Here is a 19376-nt window from a genome sequence, read left to right as displayed (position 1 = left end):
CAGAACACGTCTATTACTTTCCTTGACACTGGACTGTACACAACACGTCTATTACTTTCCTTGACAGTGGACTGTACAGAACACGTCTATTACTTTCCTTGACACTGGACTGTACAGAACACGTCTATTACTTTCCTTGACAGTGGACTGTACAGAACACGTCTATTACTTTCCTTGACACTGGACTGTACAGAACACGTCTATTACTTTCCTTGACACTGGACTGTACAGAACACGTCTATTATTACTTTCCTTGACACTGGACTGTACAGAACACGTCTATTACTTTCCTTGACACTGGACTGTACAGAACACGTCTATTACTTTCCTTGACACTGGACTGTACAGAACACGTCTATTACTTTCCTTGACACTGGACTGTACAGAACACGTCTATTACTTTCATTGACACTGGACTGTACAGAACACGTCTATTACTTTCATTGACACTGGACTGTACAGAACACGTCTATTACTTTCCTTGACACTGGACTGTACAGAACACGTCTATTACTTTCCTTGACACTGGACTGTACAGAACACGTCTATTACTTTCCTTGACATGGACTGTACAGAACACGTCTATTACTTTCCTTGACAGTGGACTGTACAGAACACGTCTATTACTTTCATTGACACTGGACTGTGACTGTACAGAACACGTCTATTACTTTCCTTTACACTGGACTGTACAGAACACGTCTATTACTTTCCTTGACAGTGGACTGTACAGAACACGTCTATTACTTTCCTTGACAGTGGACTGTACAGAACACGTCTATTACTTTCCTTGACAGTGGACTGTACAGAACACGTCTATTACTTTTCTTGACACTGGACTGTACAGAACACGTCTATTACTTTCCTTGACAGTGGACTGTACAGAACACGTCTATTACTTTCCTTGACACTGGACTGTACAGAACACGTCTATTACTTTCATTGACACTGGACTGTACAGAACACGTCTATTACTTTCCTTGACACTGGACTGTACAGAACACGTCTATTACTTTCCTTGACAGTGGACTGTACAGAACACGTCTATTACTTTTCTTGACACTGGACTGTACAGAACACGTCTATTACTTTCCTTGACAGTGGACTGTACAGAACACGTCTATTACTTTCCTTGACACTGGACTGTACAGAACACGTCTATTACTTTCCTTGACAGTGGACTGTACAGAACACGTCTATTACTTTCTTGACAGTGGACTGTACAGAACACGTCTATTACTTTCCTTGACACTGGACTGTACAGAACACGTCTTATTACTTTCCTTGACAGTGGACTGTACAGAACACGTCTATTACTTTCCTTGACACTGGACTGTACAGAACACGTCTATTACTTTCCTTGACACTGGACTGTACAGAACACGTCTATTACTTTCCTTGACACTGGACTGTACAGAACACGTCTATTACTTTCCTTGACACTGGACTGTACAGAACACGTCTATTACTTTCCTTGACACTGGACTGTACAGAACACGTCTATTACTTTCCTTGACACTGGACTGTACAGAACACGTCTATTACTTTCCTTGACACTGGACTGTACAGAACACGTCTATTACTTTCCTTGACAGTGGACTGTACAGAACACGTCTATTACTTTCCTTGACATGGACTGTACAGAACACGTCTATTACTTTCCTTGACAGTGGACTGTACAGAACACGTCTATTACTTTCCTTGACACTGGACTGTACAGAACACGTCTATTACTTTCCTTGACACTGGACTGTACAGAACACGTCTATTACTTTCCTTGACACTGGACTGTACAGAACACGTCTATTACTTTCCTTGACACTGGACTGTACAGAACACGTCTATTACTTTCCTTGACACTGGACTGTACAGAACACGTCTATTACTTTCTTGACACTGGACTGTACAGAACACGTCTATTACTTTCCTTGACACTGGACTGTACAGAACACGTCTATTACTTTCCTTGACACTGGACTGTACAGAACACGTCTATTACTTTCCTTGACACTGGACTGTACAGAACACGTCTATTACTTTCCTTGACAGTGGACTGTACAGAACACGTCTATTACTTTCCTTGACACTGGACTGTACAGAACACGTCTATTACTTTCCTTGACAGTGGACTGTACAGAACACGTCTATTACTTTCCTTGACACTGGACTGTACAGAACACGTCTATTACTTTCCTTGACAGTGGACTGTACAGAACACGTCTATTACTTTCATTGACAGTGGACTGTACAGAACACGTCTATACTTTTACTTTCTTGACACTGGACTGTACAGAACACGTCTATTACTTTCCTTGACACTGGACTGTACAGAACACAGTCTATTACTTTCCTTGACAGTGGACTGTACAGAACACGTCTATTACTTTCCTTGACAGTGGACTGTACAGAACACGTCTATTACTTTCCTTGACACTGGACTGTACAGAACACGTCTATTACTTTCCTTGACAGTGGACTGTACAGAACACGTCTATTACTTTCCTTGACACTGGACTGTACAGAACACGTCTATTACTTTCCTTGACAGTGGACTGTACAGAACACGTCTATTACTTTCCTTGACAGTGGACTGTACAGAACACGTCTATTACTTTCCTTGACACTGGACTGTACAGAACACGTCTATTACTTTCCTTGACACTGGACTGTACAGAACACGTCTATTACTTTCCTTGACACTGGACTGTACAGAACACGTCTATTACTTTCCTTGACACTGGACTGTACAGAACACGTCTATTACTTTCCTTGACACTGGACTGTACAGAACACGTCTATTACTTTCCTTGACAGTAGACTGTACAGAACACGTCTATTACTTTCATTGACAGTGGACTGTACAGAACACGTCTATTACTTTCCTTGACACTGGACTGTACAGAACACGTCTATTATTTCCATTACTTCCCTTGACTGGACTGTACAGAACACGTCTATTACTTTCCTTGACAGTGGACTGTACAGAACACGTCTATTACTTTCCTTGACACTGGACTGTACAGAACACGTCTATTACTTTCCTTGACACTGGACTGTACAGAACACGTCTATTACTTTCCTTGACACTGGACTGTACAGAACACGTCTATTACTTTCCTTGACACTGGACTGTACAGAACACGTCTATTACTTTCCTTGACACTGGACTGTACAGAACACGTCTATTACTTTCCTTGACAGTGGACTGTACAGAACACGTCTATTACTTTCCTTGACAGTAGACTGTACAGAACACGTCTATTACTTTCCTTGACACTGGACTGTACAGAACACGTCTATTACTTTCCTTGACACTGGACTGTACAGAACACGTCTATTACTTTCCTTGACAGTGGACTGTACAGAACACGTCTATTACTTTCATTGACACTGGACTGTACAGAACACGTCTATTACTTTCATTGACACTGGACTGTACAGAACACGTCTATTACTTTCCTTGACACTGGACTGTACAGAACACGTCTATTACTTTCCTTGACAGTGGACTGTACAGAACACGTCTATCTATTACTTTCCTTGACACTGGACTGTACAGAACACGTCTATTACTTTCCTTGACACTGGACTGTACAGAACACGTCTATTACTTTCCTTGACACTGGACTGTACAGAACACGTCTATTACTGTCATTGACACTGGACTGTACAGAACATGTCTATTACTTTCCTTGAGACTGGACTGTACAGAACACGTCTATTACTTTCCTTGACACTGGACTGTACAGAACAGAACACGTCTATTACTTTCCTTAACAGTGGACTGTACAGACCACATCTATTACTTTCCTTGACACTGGACTGTACAGAACATGTATATTACTTTCCTTGACAGTGGACTGTACAGAACACGTCTATTACTTTCCTTGACATGGACTGTACAGAACACGTCTATTACTTTCCTTGACACTGGACTGTACAGAACACGTCTATTACTTTCCTTGACACTGGACTGTACAGAACAGAACACGTCTATTACTTTCCTTAACAGTGGACTGTACAGACCATGTATATTACTTTCCTTGACAGTGGACTGTACAGAACACGTCTATTACTTACCTTGCCAATGGACTGTACAGAACACGTCTATTACTTTCCTTGACACTGGACTGTACAGAACACGTCTATTACTTTCCTTGACACTGGACTGTACAGAACACGTCTATTACTTTCCTTGACACTGGACTGTACAGAACACGTCTATTACTTTCCTTGACAGTGGACTGTACAGAACATGTATATTACTTTCCTTGACACTGGAATGTACAGAACACATCTTTTACTTTCCTTGACACTGGACTGTACAGAACACGTCTATTACTTTCCTTGACACTGGACTGTACAGAACACGTTTATTACTTTCCTTGACACTGGACTGTACAGAGTATATTTTTTACTTTCCTTGACAGTGGACTGTACAGAACACGTCTATTACTTTCCTTGACACTGGACTGTACAGAACACGTCTATTACTTTCCTTGACAGTGGACTGTACAGAACACGTCTATTACTTTCCTTGACACTGGACTGTACAGAACACGTCTATTACTTTCCTTGACACTGGACTGTACAGAACACGTCTATTACTTTCCTTGACACTGGACTGTACAGAACACGTCTATTACTTTCCTTGACAGTAGACTGTACAGAACACGTCTATTACTTTCCTTGACAGTGGACTGTACAGAACACGTCTATTACTTTCCTTGACACTGGACTGTACAGAACACGTCTATTACTTTCCTTGACACTGGACTGTACAGAACACGTCTATTACTTTCCTTGACAGTGGACTGTACAGAACACGTCTATTACTTTCCTTGACACTGGACTGTACAGAACACGTCTATTACTTTCCTTGACAGTGGACTGTACAGAACACGTCTATTACTTTCCTTGACACTGGACTGTACAGAACACGTCTATTTCTTTCCTTGACACTGGACTGTACAGAACACGTCTATTACTTTCCTTGACAGTGGACTGTACAGAACACGTCTATTACTTTCCTTGACAGTGGACTGTACAGAACACGTCTATTACTTTCCTTGACACTGGACTGTACAGAACACGTCTATTACTTTCCTTGACAGTGGACTGTACAGAACACGTCTATTACTTTCATTGACACTGGACTGTACAGAACACGTTATATTACTTTCCTTGACACTGGACTGTACAGAACACGTCTATTACTTTCCTTGACACTGGACTGTACAGAACACGTCTATATTACTTTCCTTGACACTGGACTGTACAGAACACGTCTATTACTTTCCTTGACAGTGGACTGTACAGAACACGTCTATTACTTTCCTTGACAGTGGACTGTACAGAACACGTCTATTACTTTCATTGACAGTGGACTGTACAGAACACGTCTATTACTTTTCTTGACACTGGACTGTACAGAACACGTCTATTACTTTCCTTTACACTGGACTGTACAGAACACGTCTATTACTTTCCTTGACAGTGGACTGTACAGAACACGTCTATTACTTTCCTTGACACTGGACTGTACAGAACACGTCTATTACTTTCCTTGACACTGGACTGTACAGAACACGTCTATTACTTTCCTTGACAGTGGACTGTACAGAACACGTCTATTATTTTCCTTGACACTGGACTGTACAGAACACGTCTATTACTTTCCCTGACAGTGGACTGTACAGAACACGTCTTTTACTTTCCTTGACACTGGACTGTACAGAACACGTCAATTACTTTCCTTGACACTGGACTGTACAGAACACGTCTATTACTTTCCTTGACACTGGACTGTACAGAACACGTCTATTACTTTCCTTGACACTGGACTGTACAGAACACGTCTATTACTTTCCTTGACACTGGACTGTACAGAACACGTCTATTACTTTCCTTGACACACATTGGACTGTACAGAACACGTCTATTACTTTCCTTGACACTGGACTGTACAGAACACGTCTATTACTTTCCTTGACACTGGACTGTACAGAACACGTCTATTACTTTCCTTGACACTGGACTGTACAGAACACGTCTATTACTTTCCTTGACAGTGGACTGTACAGAACACGTCTATTACTTTCCTTGACACTGGACTGTACAGAACACGTCTATTACTTTCCTTGACACTGGACTGTACAGAACACGTCTATTACTTTCCTTGACACTGGACTGTACAGAACAGAACACGTCTATTACTTTCCTTAACAGTGGACTGTACAGAACACGTCTATTACTTTCCTTGACACTGGACTGTACAGAACACGTCTATTACTTTCCTTGACACTGGACTGTACAGAACACGTCTATTACTTTCCTTGACAATGGACTGTACAGAACACGTCTATTACTTTCATTGACACTGGACTGTACAGAACACGTCTATTACTTTCCTTGACACTGGACTGTACAGAACACGTCTATTACTTTCCTTGACAGTGGACTGTACAGAACACGTATATTACTTTCCTTGACACTGGACTGTACAGAACACGTCTATTACTTTCCTTGACACTGGACTGTACAGAACACGTCTATTACTTTCCTTGACACTGGACTGTACAGAACACGTCTATTACTTTTCTTGACACTGGACTGTACAGAACACGTCTATTACTTTCCTTGACACTGGACTGTACAGAACACGTCTATTACTTTCCTTGACAGTGGACTGTACAGAACACGTCTATTACTTTCCTTGACACTGGACTGTACAGAACACGTCTATTACTTTCCTTGACACTGGACTGTACAGAACACGTCTATTACTTTCCTTGACAGTGGACTGTACAGAACACGTCTATTACTTTCCTTGACAGTGGACTGTACAGAACACGTCTATTACTTTCCTTGACAGTGGACTGTACAGAACACGTCTATTACTTTCCTTGACACTGGACTGTACAGAACACGTCTATTACTTTCCTTGACACTGGACTGTACAGAACACGTCTATTACTTTCCTTGACAGTGGACTGTACAGAACACGTCTATTACTTTCCTTGACACTGGACTGTACAGAACACGTCTATTACTTTCCTTGACAGTGGACTGTACAGAACACGTCTATTACTTTCCTTGACACTGGACTGTACAGAACACGTCTATTACTTTCCTTGACACTGGACTGTACAGAACACGTCTATTACTTTCCTTGACACTGGACTGTACAGAACACGTCTATTACTTTCCTTGACACTGGACTGTACAGAACACGTCTATTACTTTCCTTGACACTGGACTGTACAGAACACGTCTATTACTTTCCTTGACACTGGACTGTACAGAACACGTCTATTACTTTCCTTGACAGTGGACTGTACAGAACACGTCTATTACTTTCCTTGACAGTGGACTGTACAGAACACGTCTATTACTTTCCTTGACACTGGACTGTACAGAACACGTCTATTACTTTCCTTGACACTGGACTGTACAGAACACGTCAATTACTTTCCTTGACAGATCTGACTGTACAGAACACGTCTATTACTTTCCTTGACAGTGGACTGTACAGAACACGTCTATTACTTTCCTTGACACTGGACTGTACAGAACACGTCTATTACTTTCCTTGACACTGGACTGTACAGAACACGTCTATTACTTTCCTTGACACTGGACTGTACAGAACACGTCTATTACTTTCCTTGACACTGGACTGTACAGAACACGTCTATTACTTTCCTTGACACTGGACTGTACAGAACACGTCTATTACTTTCCTTGACACTGGACTGTACAGAACACGTCTATTACTTTCCTTGACAGTGGACTGTACAGAACACGTCTATTACTTTCCTTGACACTGGACTGTACAGAACACGTCTATTACTTTCCTTGACACTGGACTGTACAGAACACGTCTATTACTTTCCTTGACAGTGGACTGTACAGAACACGTCTATTACTTTCCTTGACAGTGGACTGTACAGAACACGTCTATTACTTTCCTTGACACTGGACTGTACAGAACACGTCTATTACTTTCCTTGACAGTGGACTGTACAGAACACGTCTATTACTTTCCTTGACAGTGGACTGTACAGAACACGTCTATTACTTTCCTTGACAGTGGACTGTACAGAACACACGTCTATTACTTTCATTGACACTGGACTGTACAGAACACACGTCTATTACTTTCCTTGACACTGGACTGTACAGAACATGTCTATTACTTTCCTTGACACTGGACTGTACAGAACACGTCTATTACTTTCCTTGACAGTGGACTGTACAGAACACGTCTATTACTTTCCTTGACACTGGACTGTACAGAACACGTCTATTACTTTCCTTGACAGTGGACTGTACAGAACACGTCTATTACTTTCATTGACAGTGGACTGTACAGAACACGTCTATTACTTTCATTGACAGTGGACTGTACAGAACACGTCTATTACTTTTCTTGACACTGGACTGTACAGAACACGTCTATTACTTTCCTTGACACTGGACTGTACAGAACACGTCTATTACTTTCATTGACACTGGACTGTACAGAACACGTCTATTACTTTCCTTGACACTGGACTGTACAGAACATGTCTATTACTTTCCCTGACACTGGACTGTACAGAACACGTCTATTATTTTCCTTGACACTGGACTGTACAGAACACGTCTATTACTTTCCTTGACATTGGACTGTACAGAACATGTATATTACTTTCCTTGACAGTAGACTGTACAGAACACGTCTATTACTTTACTTGACACTGGACTGTACAGAACGTCTATCATTTTCATTGACACTGGACTGTACAGAACACGTCTATAACTTTCCTTGACACTGGACTGTACAGAACATGTCTATTACTTTCCTTGACACTGGACTGTACAGAACACGTCTATTACTTTCCTTGACACTGGACTGTACAGAACACGTCTATTACTTTCCTTGACACTGGACTGTACAGAACACGTCTATTACTTTCCTTGACAGTGGACTGTACAGAACACGTCTATTACTTTCCTTGACACTGGACTGTACAGAACACGTCTATTACTTTCCTTGACACTGGACTGTACAGAACACGTCTATTACTTTCCTTGACACTGGACTGTACAGAACACGTCTATTACTTTCCTTGACAGTGGACTGTACAGAACACGTCTATTACTTTCCTTGACAGTGGACTGTACAGAACACGTCTATTACTTTCCTTGACACTGGACTGTACAGAACACGTCTATTACTTTCCTTGACAGTGGACTGTACAGAACACGTCTATTACTTTCCATTGACAGTGGACTGTACAGAACACGTCTATTACTTTCCTTGACAGTGGACTGTACAGAACACGTCTATTACTTTCATTGACAGTGGACTGTACAGAACACGTCTATTACTTTCCTTGACACTGGACTGTACAGAACACGTCTATTACTTTCCTTGACAGTGGACTGTACAGAACACGTCTATTACTTTCCTTGACACTGGACTGTACAGAACACGTCTATTACTTTCCTTTACACTGGACTGTACAGAACACGTTTATTACTTTCTTGACAGTGGACTGTACAGAACACGTCTATTACTTTCCTTGACAGTGGACTGTACAGAACACGTCTATTACTTTCCTTGACACTGGACTGTACAGAACACGTCTATTACTTTCCTTGACAGTGGACTGTACAGAACACGTCTATTACTTTCCTTGACAGTGGACTGTACAGAACACGTCTATTACTTTCATTGACAGAAGACTGTACAGAACACGTCTATTACTTTCCTTGACACTGGACTGTACAGAACACGTCTATTACTTTCCTTGACAGTGGACTGTACAGAACACGTCTATTACTTTCCTTGACATGGACTGTACAGAACACGTCTATTACTTTCCTTGACATGACTGTACAGAACAGTCTATTACTTTCTTGACAGTGGACTGTACAGAACACGTCTATTACTTTCCTTGACACTGGACTGTACAGAACACGTCTATTACTTTCCTTGACACTGGACTGTACAGAACACGTCTATTACTTTCCTTGACAGTGGACTGTACAGAACACGTCTATTACTTTCCTTGACAGTGGACTGTACAGAACACGTCTATTACTTTCATTGACAGTGGACTGTACAGAACACGTCTATTACTTTCATTGACACTGGACTGTACAGAGAACACGTCTATTACTTTCCTTGACAGTGGACTGTACAGAACACGTCTATTACTTTCCTTGACACTGGACTGTACAGAACACGTCTATTACTTTCCTTGACACTGGACTGTACAGAACACGTCTATTACTTTCCTTGACACTGGACTGTACAGAACACGTCTATTACTTTCCTTGACAGTGGACTGTACAGAACACGTCTATTACTTTCCTTGACAGTAGACTGTACAGAACACGTCTATTACTTTCCTTGACACTGGACTGTACAGAACACGTCTATTACTTTCCTTGACAGTGGACTGTACAGAACACATCTATTACTTTCCTTGACACTGGACTGTACAGAACACGTCTATTACTTTCCTTGACACTGGACTGTACAGAACACGTCTATTACTTTCCTTGACACTGGACTGTACAGAACACGTCTATTATTTTCCTTTACACTGGACTGTACAGAACACGTCTATTACTTTTCTTGACAGTTGACTGTACAGAACACGTCTATTACTTTCCTTGACAGTGGACTGTACAGAACATGTATATTACTTTCCTTGACACTGGACTGTACAGAACACGTCTATTACTTTCCTTGACACTGGACTGTACAGAACACGTCTATTACTTTCCTTGACACTGGACTGTACAGAACACGTCTATTACTTTCCTTGACAGTGGACTGTACAGAACACGTCTATTACTTTCCTTGACAGTGGACTGTACAGAACACGTCTATTACTTTCCTTGACAGTGGACTGTACAGAACACGTCTATTACTTTTCTTGACACTGGACTGTACAGAATACGTCTATTACTTTCCTTGACAGTGAACTGTACAGAACACGTATATTACTTTTCTTGACAGTACTTTTCTTTACATTGGACTGTACAGAACACGTCTATTATTTTCCTTGACACTGGACTGTACAGAACACGTCTATTACTTTCCTTGACACTGGACTGTACAGAACACGTCTATTACTTTCCTTGACATTACACTGTACAGAACACGTCTATTACTTTCATTGACAGTGGACTGTACAGAACATGTCTATTACTTTCCTTGACAGTAGACTGTACAGAACACGTCTATTACTAACCTTGACACTGGATGTACAGAACGTCTATCATTTTCATTGACACTGGACTGTACAGAACACGTCTATAACTTTCCTTGACACTGGACTGTACAGAACACGTCTATTACTGTCATTGACACTGGACTGTACAGAACATGTCTATTACTTTCCTTGAGACTGGACTGTACAGAACACGTCTATTACTTTCCTTGACACTGGACTGTACAGAACACGTCTATTACTTTCCTTGACACTGGACTGTACAGAACACGTCTATTACTTTCCTTGACACCTTACTGTACAGAACACGTCTATTACTTTCCTTGACAGTGGACTGTACAGAACACGTCTATTACTTTCATTGACAGTGGACTGTACAGAACACGTCTATTACTTTCCTTGACAGTGGACTGTACAGAACACGTCTATTACTTTCCTTGACACTGGACTGTACAGAACACGTCTATTACTGTCATTGACACTGGACTGTACAGAACATGTCTATTACTTTCCTTGAGACTGGACTGTACAGAACACGTCTATTACTTTCCTTGACACTGGACTGTACAGAACAGAACACGTCTATTACTTTCCTTAACAGTGGACTGTACAGACCACATCTATTACTTTCCTTGACACTGGACTGTACAGAACACGTCTATTACTTTCCTTGACAGTGGACTGTACAGAACACGTCTATTACTTTCCTTGACAATGGACTGTACAGAACACGTCTATTACTTTCCTTGACAGTGGACTGTACAGAACACGTCTATTACTTTCATTGACAGTGGACTGTACAGAACACGTCTATTACTTTCCTTGACACTGGACTGTACAGAACACGTCTATTACTTTCCTTGACACTGGACTGTACAGAACACGTCTATTACTTTCCTTGACATGACTGTACAGAACACGTCTATTACTTTCCTTGACAGTGGACTGTACAGAACACGACATGGACTGTACAAACTTTACTTTCCTTGACACTGGACTGTACAGAACACGTCTATTACTTTCCTTGACACTGGACTGTACAGAACACGTCTATTACTTTCCTTGACACTGGACTGTACAGAACACGTCTATTACTTTCCTTGACAGTGGACTGTACAGAACACGTCTATTACTTTCCTTGACAGTGGACTGTACAGAACACGTCTATTACTTTCCTTGACACTGGACTGTACAGAACACGTCTATTACTTTCCTTGACACTGGACTGTACAGAACACGTCTATTACTTTCCTTGACAGTGGACTGTACAGAACACGTCTATTACTTTCCTTGACACTGGACTGTACAGAACACGTCTATTACTTTCCTTGACACTGGTGTACAGAACTGTATTACTTTCATTGACATGACTGTAACACGTCAAATATTACTTTCCTTGACAGTGGACTGTACAGAACACGTCTATTACTTTCCTTGACACTGGACTGTACAGAACACGTCTATTACTTTCCTTGACACTGGACTGTACAGAACACGTATATTACTTTCCTTGACACTGGACTGTACAGAACACGTCTATTACTTTTCTTGACAGTTGACTGTACAGAACACGTCTGTTACTTTCCTTGACAGTAGACTGTACAGAACACGTATATTACTTTCATTGACACTGGACTGTACAGAACACGTCTATTACTTTCCTTGACACTGGACTGTACAGAACACGTCTATTACTTTCCTTGACACTGGACTGTACAGAACACGTCTATTACTTTCCTTGACAGTAGACTGTACAGAACACGTCTATTACTTTCCTTGACACTGGACTGTACAGAACACGTCTATTACTTTCTTTGACACTGGACTGTACAGAACACGTCTATTACTTTCCTTGACACTGGACTGTACAGAACACGTCTATTACTTTCCTTGACACTGGACTGTACAGAACATGTCTATTACTTTCATTGACATTGGACTGTACAGAACACGTCTATTACTTTCCTTGACAGTGGACTGTACAGAACACGTCTATTACTTTCCTTGACACTGGACTGTACAGAACACGTCTATTACTTTCCTTGACACTGGACTGTACAGAACACGTCTATTACTTTCCTTGACAGTGGACTGTACAGAACACGTCTATTACTTTCCTTGACACTGGACTGTACAGAACACGTCTATTACTTTCCTTGACACTGGACTGTACAGAACACGTCTATTACTTTCATTGACACTGGACTGTACAGAACACGTCTATTACTTTCCTTGACACTGGACTGTACAGAACACGTCTATTACTTTTCTTGACACTGGACTGTACAGAACACGTCTATTACTTTCCTTTACACTGGACTGTACAGAACACGTCTATTACTTTTCTTGACAGTGGACTGTACAGAACACGTCTATTACTTTCCTTGACACTGGACTGTACAGAACACGTCTATTACTTTCCTTGACACTGGACTGTACAGAACACGTCTATTACTTTCCTTGACACTGGACTGTACAGAACACGTCTATTACTTTCCTTGACACTGGACTGTACAGAACACGTCTATTACTTTCCTTGACAGTGGACTGTACAGAACACGTCTATTACTTTCCTTGACACTGGACTGTACAGAACACGTCTATTACTTTCCTTGACACTGGACTGTACAGAACACGTCTATTACTTTCCTTGACACTGGACTGTACAGAACACGTCTATTACTTTCCTTGACAGTGGACTGTACAGAACACGTCTATTACTTTCCTTGACACTGGACTGTACAGAACACGTCTATTACTTTCCTTGACACTGGACTGTACAGAACACGTCTATTACTTTCCATTGACACTGGACTGTACAGAACACGTCTATTACTTTCCTTGACACATGGACTGTACAGAACACGTCTATTACTTTCCTTGACACTGGACTGTACAGAACACGTCTATTACTTTCCTTGACAGTAGACTGTACAGAACACGTCTATTACTTTCATTGACAGTGGACTGTACAGAACACGTCTATTACTTTCCTTGACAGTGGACTGTACAGAACACGTCTATTACTTTCATTGACAGTGGACTGTACAGAACACGTCTATTACTTTCCTTGACACTGGACTGTACAGAACACGTCTATTACTTTCCTTGACACTGGACTGTACAGAACACGTCTATTACTTTCCTTTGACAGTGGACTGTACAGAACACGTCTATTACTTTCCTTGACAGTGGACTGTACAGAACACGTCTATTACTTTCCTTGACAGTGGACTGTACAGAACACGTCTATTACTTTCCTTGACACTGGACTGTACAGAACACGTCTATTACTTTCCTTGACACTGGACTGTACAGAACACGTCTATTACTTTCCTTGACACTGGACTGTACAGAACACGTCTATTACTTTCCTTGACACTGGACTGTACAGAACACGTCTATTACTTTCCTTGACACTGGACTGTACAGAACACGTCTATTACTTTCCTTGACACTGGACTGTACAGAACACGTCTATTACTTTCCTTGACACTGGACTGTACAGAACACGTCTATTACTTTCCTTGACACTGGACTGTACAGAACACGTCTATTACTTTCCTTGACAGTGGACTGTACAGAACACGTCTATTACTTTCCTTGACAGTGGACTGTACAGAACACGTCTATTACTTTCCTTGACACTGGACTGTACAGAACACGTCTATTACTTTCCTTGACACTGGACTGTACAGAACACGTCTATTACTTTCCTTGACACTGGACTGTACAGAACACGTCTATTACTTTCCTTGACAGTGGACTGTACAGAACACGTCTATGTACAGGAGTTGGTTGACATGGTTTGTGATTTGTCAAAATAACATCACCTCTTTGGAATGATCATGATTAACGTTCATTTTCTCCTGCATGGGTGGATCATTTGTTTGATTAATTGACTTCCTATTAACAGCCAAAGTCATGTAAGGACGGCCTCCCGTGTATGGCGTGTATGTGTGCGAGGTGCGTGTTTTGGGAGACTGGTATATTCGTGTTGTGTCTTTTTGTATAGTGGAACTCTTGCCCTTTTTATAGTCCTATATCACTGAAGTATGCCGCCTAAGACACCAAGCAACACATCCCACCCGGTCACATAATACTGACAACGGGCAAACCAGTCGGAACACTCCCTGTATGCTGAGCGCTAAGCAGGAGCAGAAACTACCACTTATATAGACTTTGGTGTGTCTCGGCCAGGGGACAGAAACCAGAGGCTATACCTCACAGCGGCGAGCGCTCAACCAAAGGCCAAAAGTGAGGCAGTGTCAAGGAGACGTTAGAAAGAAAGAAAAGATAATATCTTTGATTTAGTCGCATTTTACTATCATGCAATAGGGGCAGCAGGTACAATTCTAACGCCTTACATGCAGGATAGATAAATTTGATTTGGTTGTATTCATATTCAGCGCTTCAGCGAAGGTTTTAATCAATGGTAAGCTAAGAGTGGCATTTTGCAGTGATACAGTACTATAAATGGACAACAGTTCCACTACACAAAATACACAACAGAAGCAAATCTCTGCCTTTCAAAACACGCCCTCACATTTCACATACCTGGTAGACCGTCCTTGAATGACCCAGGCTTTTAAAAGAACGTTAATGTCATTAACCAAACAAACTCAAAACTTTGATACTAATATACTATATTTACACTTGCTAGGCTTGGTCACTATACGCTAATACTAGCCGATTTTGTTTACCATAACTGCATGGTAACATTGAACTTTGAACTTGCGTATGAAAATGTTCTGTGCAACGTAAAAGGACTACTTTTTTTTAAAAAGAAACACATGGCTTTGTTTACATTTTGACGCAACATTACGTGTATATTGTTGTTTTTCATAGAATTTTGGAAAAATGTAAACAATATATACATGTTTTATATTTATATATGATTCAAACAATTTTTAAATTAACAATTGTATAAAGAAACGGAAAAATATCCCGACAGGGGGGACGTGCTTTCATTTTTGTTAAAAATGATGGGTGTCAAATGTAAACATTACCTCTGTGCCTATGTTCGTCCTACGATCTGTCAATTATAAACATATCCTCTTGTCTTTGTTCTTTGAGAATTTAAGCATGTGTATTATAAAACATGCACCGCTAATAATCCACGTGTTGACAGTTACGCGTCACCACAAATACATTGTATCCATCGAACACAAGTGAATTTGTTTCATCTATCGATGGCGATATGGATCTAAGCGTAGATTATATAATCACATGGCTCCCAAGGATGTAATATCGTCAAGTCAGACGACATCTCAAACACATTGAGCTACTTAAAAATCGGTGTTTTGACAATTTCGACAAACTCAAGTGTGTAAGCGTGCGTCAGCTTCGCCTCGCTGCACAATAACGGTCACCGAGTTCACAAATGTGGCCGTGTACATATTTACTTTTAGCAAAATTGAATATATATTTAAAGTTCTGATCTGATTAAATAAAATTATCTATGAATTTACTTTGTTTGTCATGTTTATTTAACACTAAAATATTGAACGTTTTTGTCGTCGCGGATGAATAATTCTACCGTACGTGAAGCGTCATCATTCGCTGTTCAATTGAGTAAGCTCCTCCCACTTTTGACCGACTTTTATTGAATAATTACGTTTCTTTCAAATGACGATTTTATGGCATAAAATATAAATAAAAAGTCGTGTGAGTGTAAATATAGGGATTGGATTTCGTTTTTATGTTAACCATGTTTGTATGGAGCAATTTCTCTAAGAATATATTCTATGGGGCGCGTTAATGGTGTGTGTCTGCAAGGACAGAACCTTTCTCAGAAGGCAAACTATTTATTCCCTGATTTAGTCGCCTTTATGATAAAAAATAATGCAATGGTGGCAGCAAGTAAAATTATGACACCCTACCAGCAGGGCAGAATTTCCTTGTTAGATGCGTGGGAGTCCATTAAAACGGCAAATACACATACATGTGCCTTATATTCTTCATTCGTTACAGACGTTCGACTGTCACACATTCCCGCCATTATTATGGTGCTCAAGTAACAACGACCTCAAGCTGGTATTCAAGGAACTAAAGAAATACAAGGGAGACAAGTATGTCATCGATCTCCAGGTTAAACCCTACTGCTCCAAAAACAACACGACAGGTGAGTAACCCTGGGGTAAGGCAAACAATATCATTATATACTGGCTTAGTCGGCCGTCTTAATACTTCACCAGGTACCACAACCAAGGTTAAACTTAAACTTTTCAAACACTACAATCATTATGCTATAGATGGCCACTTTCTATCTTGGTACCTTCAAGGGAAAACCAAACAAATCAAGGGAACCACGCACTAATCTCCTGTAGATAGATTGATAGATGGTATATCTCGCCAACTTACTCGAAGAACGAATTCAACATTTTAATATTTTTAGATAAGCTCCTTGCTGACTTAAATACCCTTTTGATAAGGATTATTTACCTTGAATGCCAGTATAAAAGTTCTTGAAAATAAAATGCATTTTATTAGAAAGCATGAATTTTGTAAATGGATCTTTAACCAAATGAATGTATCTGTAGGGAGTGTGAAGCCGACGCCGTCCCCTCCAGGTAAGACGTATGAGGAAAAAGTCCGGGAGGAGGAGAAGCGTCGGAGGGACACCGTCATCATCGCCGGATCTCTCATCTCCACTGTATCCATCATGTTTGTACTTTGCTACCTCACATACTCCTGCTGGAAACGGAGAAACCCGAGACCTACCACTTCGTCCCCACCCCAGGGCACCTCCAGTAGGGGGTCAAGCTCTACACGTTCAAATCAAAACAAACCCCCAGGTAATCAAAATAAGATATCACCACCTCCAGACCCTACCGAAAGACACTCTAAGGACAAATTTACTTTGCTGTTCTTTTACACGATATTAGGGGTTTTGAAGGCATTTCGAATTTTTTATGTTTTAACTGAAACCGCTTGCCGACAGTCAGGCCATGTTCTTGAAATACATATCGTATCGTCATTGTTACCGAATACATTATTTCTGCAAGCATTATCAAAGTCAGATATTATCGAGATAAATCATTTTACGCTACTGGCACCGCAAGTAGCATGGTGAACGTGTCATGTCGCGGTCGAATTGTTAACAAGGCCATGTTATTCTACAGAATAGACATTCTTTATCAATCAGTCATCCTTCCATTTAGAAGCTACGAGAGTTGTGAATTTCTAAGCATTTAATCTAAACTCGTTAAATTCTTAAAAGTCTCATTTATTAATACAAACAATCACTATGCAAGGGGAATAACTCTTAATAATATGTCATTATGTTTTGCCAATCAGGTGTTATTGCCAACACGAGGATTCCAATGGACCGTTTCCATGGTGATAGTCATTCCCGTGAAGGTCAGAACCAACCATGGTATTCAATGCACCCAATGACCTTACCGTCGTCAGAGCTACACGCTCAAGGCTACACACCGTCACATGACCAATGGATGGATACTAGGTAAATAACATCAATCATTTTGGAAAGAAACGATATTCAGCACATATATGTAAATGTTTATCTATTGGGGTAGAACAGCAAATAATGTTGGTCAACAAGATACATGTGCAATAATACAATAAGCACAAATAAAGAATATTATATGCATGTGGTAAATGTGATAATGTACAGTGGGGAGTGATTTCGATAATGGGATACATGTGCATGTGGTTATGTTTTGATATAGTGAAGAATTTGTTCATTCCACACTGCTGATACTATATAAATATTACCTGCATTAGAGGGTGACAGTGCCTAGTGTGTCACCGCGAGGATATCACTGTCACCCGAGGCGAAGCCGAGGGTGACAGTGATATTCCGAGGGGTGACACTTGGCACTGTCACCCTCTAATGCAGGTAGTATTTATCTTATTATACCAAAAGTCTATAAACAAAACTAGTTTTCAAGTATTTGCAATCTATTAAAACATTTTAACTGATTTTAGCAAAAGTCGAACAGTCACCGTCGGCAGTAGAATAGCATATCAGTTTCTACTCAGTAGCGCTAACTATCATTGCATTATAAACAAGAATACTCACAATAAGCATATAGTGAAAATTCTTGTTATCTTGTCTCCTGCGGTTTTTTTTTTAATTTTAACGTTTTTGCAAATCTCAATGAATTTTGGCTTCGTCCCTTC

General features: G+C 40.6%; 1 protein-coding gene across 2 annotated transcripts in view; it reads left to right on the top strand.

Moving 5' to 3' along the window:
- Window positions 1-19376, top strand: part of LOC138336313 (uncharacterized) — a 71115-nt gene that overhangs the window by 48787 nt on the left and 2952 nt on the right. For both annotated transcript variants that reach the window (XM_069285749.1, XM_069285748.1), the window contains exons 5-7: window positions 17205-17355; window positions 17774-18028; window positions 18531-18696. In XM_069285749.1, coding sequence (XP_069141850.1) covers window positions 17205-17355; window positions 17774-18028; window positions 18531-18696 — 572 coding nt within the window. The remainder of the gene's footprint in view (window positions 1-17204; window positions 17356-17773; window positions 18029-18530; window positions 18697-19376) is intronic.

Source organism: Argopecten irradians, chromosome 12 (genome assembly GCF_041381155.1).
Source record: "Argopecten irradians isolate NY chromosome 12, Ai_NY, whole genome shotgun sequence".
Classification (NCBI taxonomy): Eukaryota; Metazoa; Mollusca; class Bivalvia; order Pectinida; family Pectinidae; genus Argopecten; species Argopecten irradians.
This window is presented reverse-complemented; position numbering and strand designations above follow the sequence as displayed.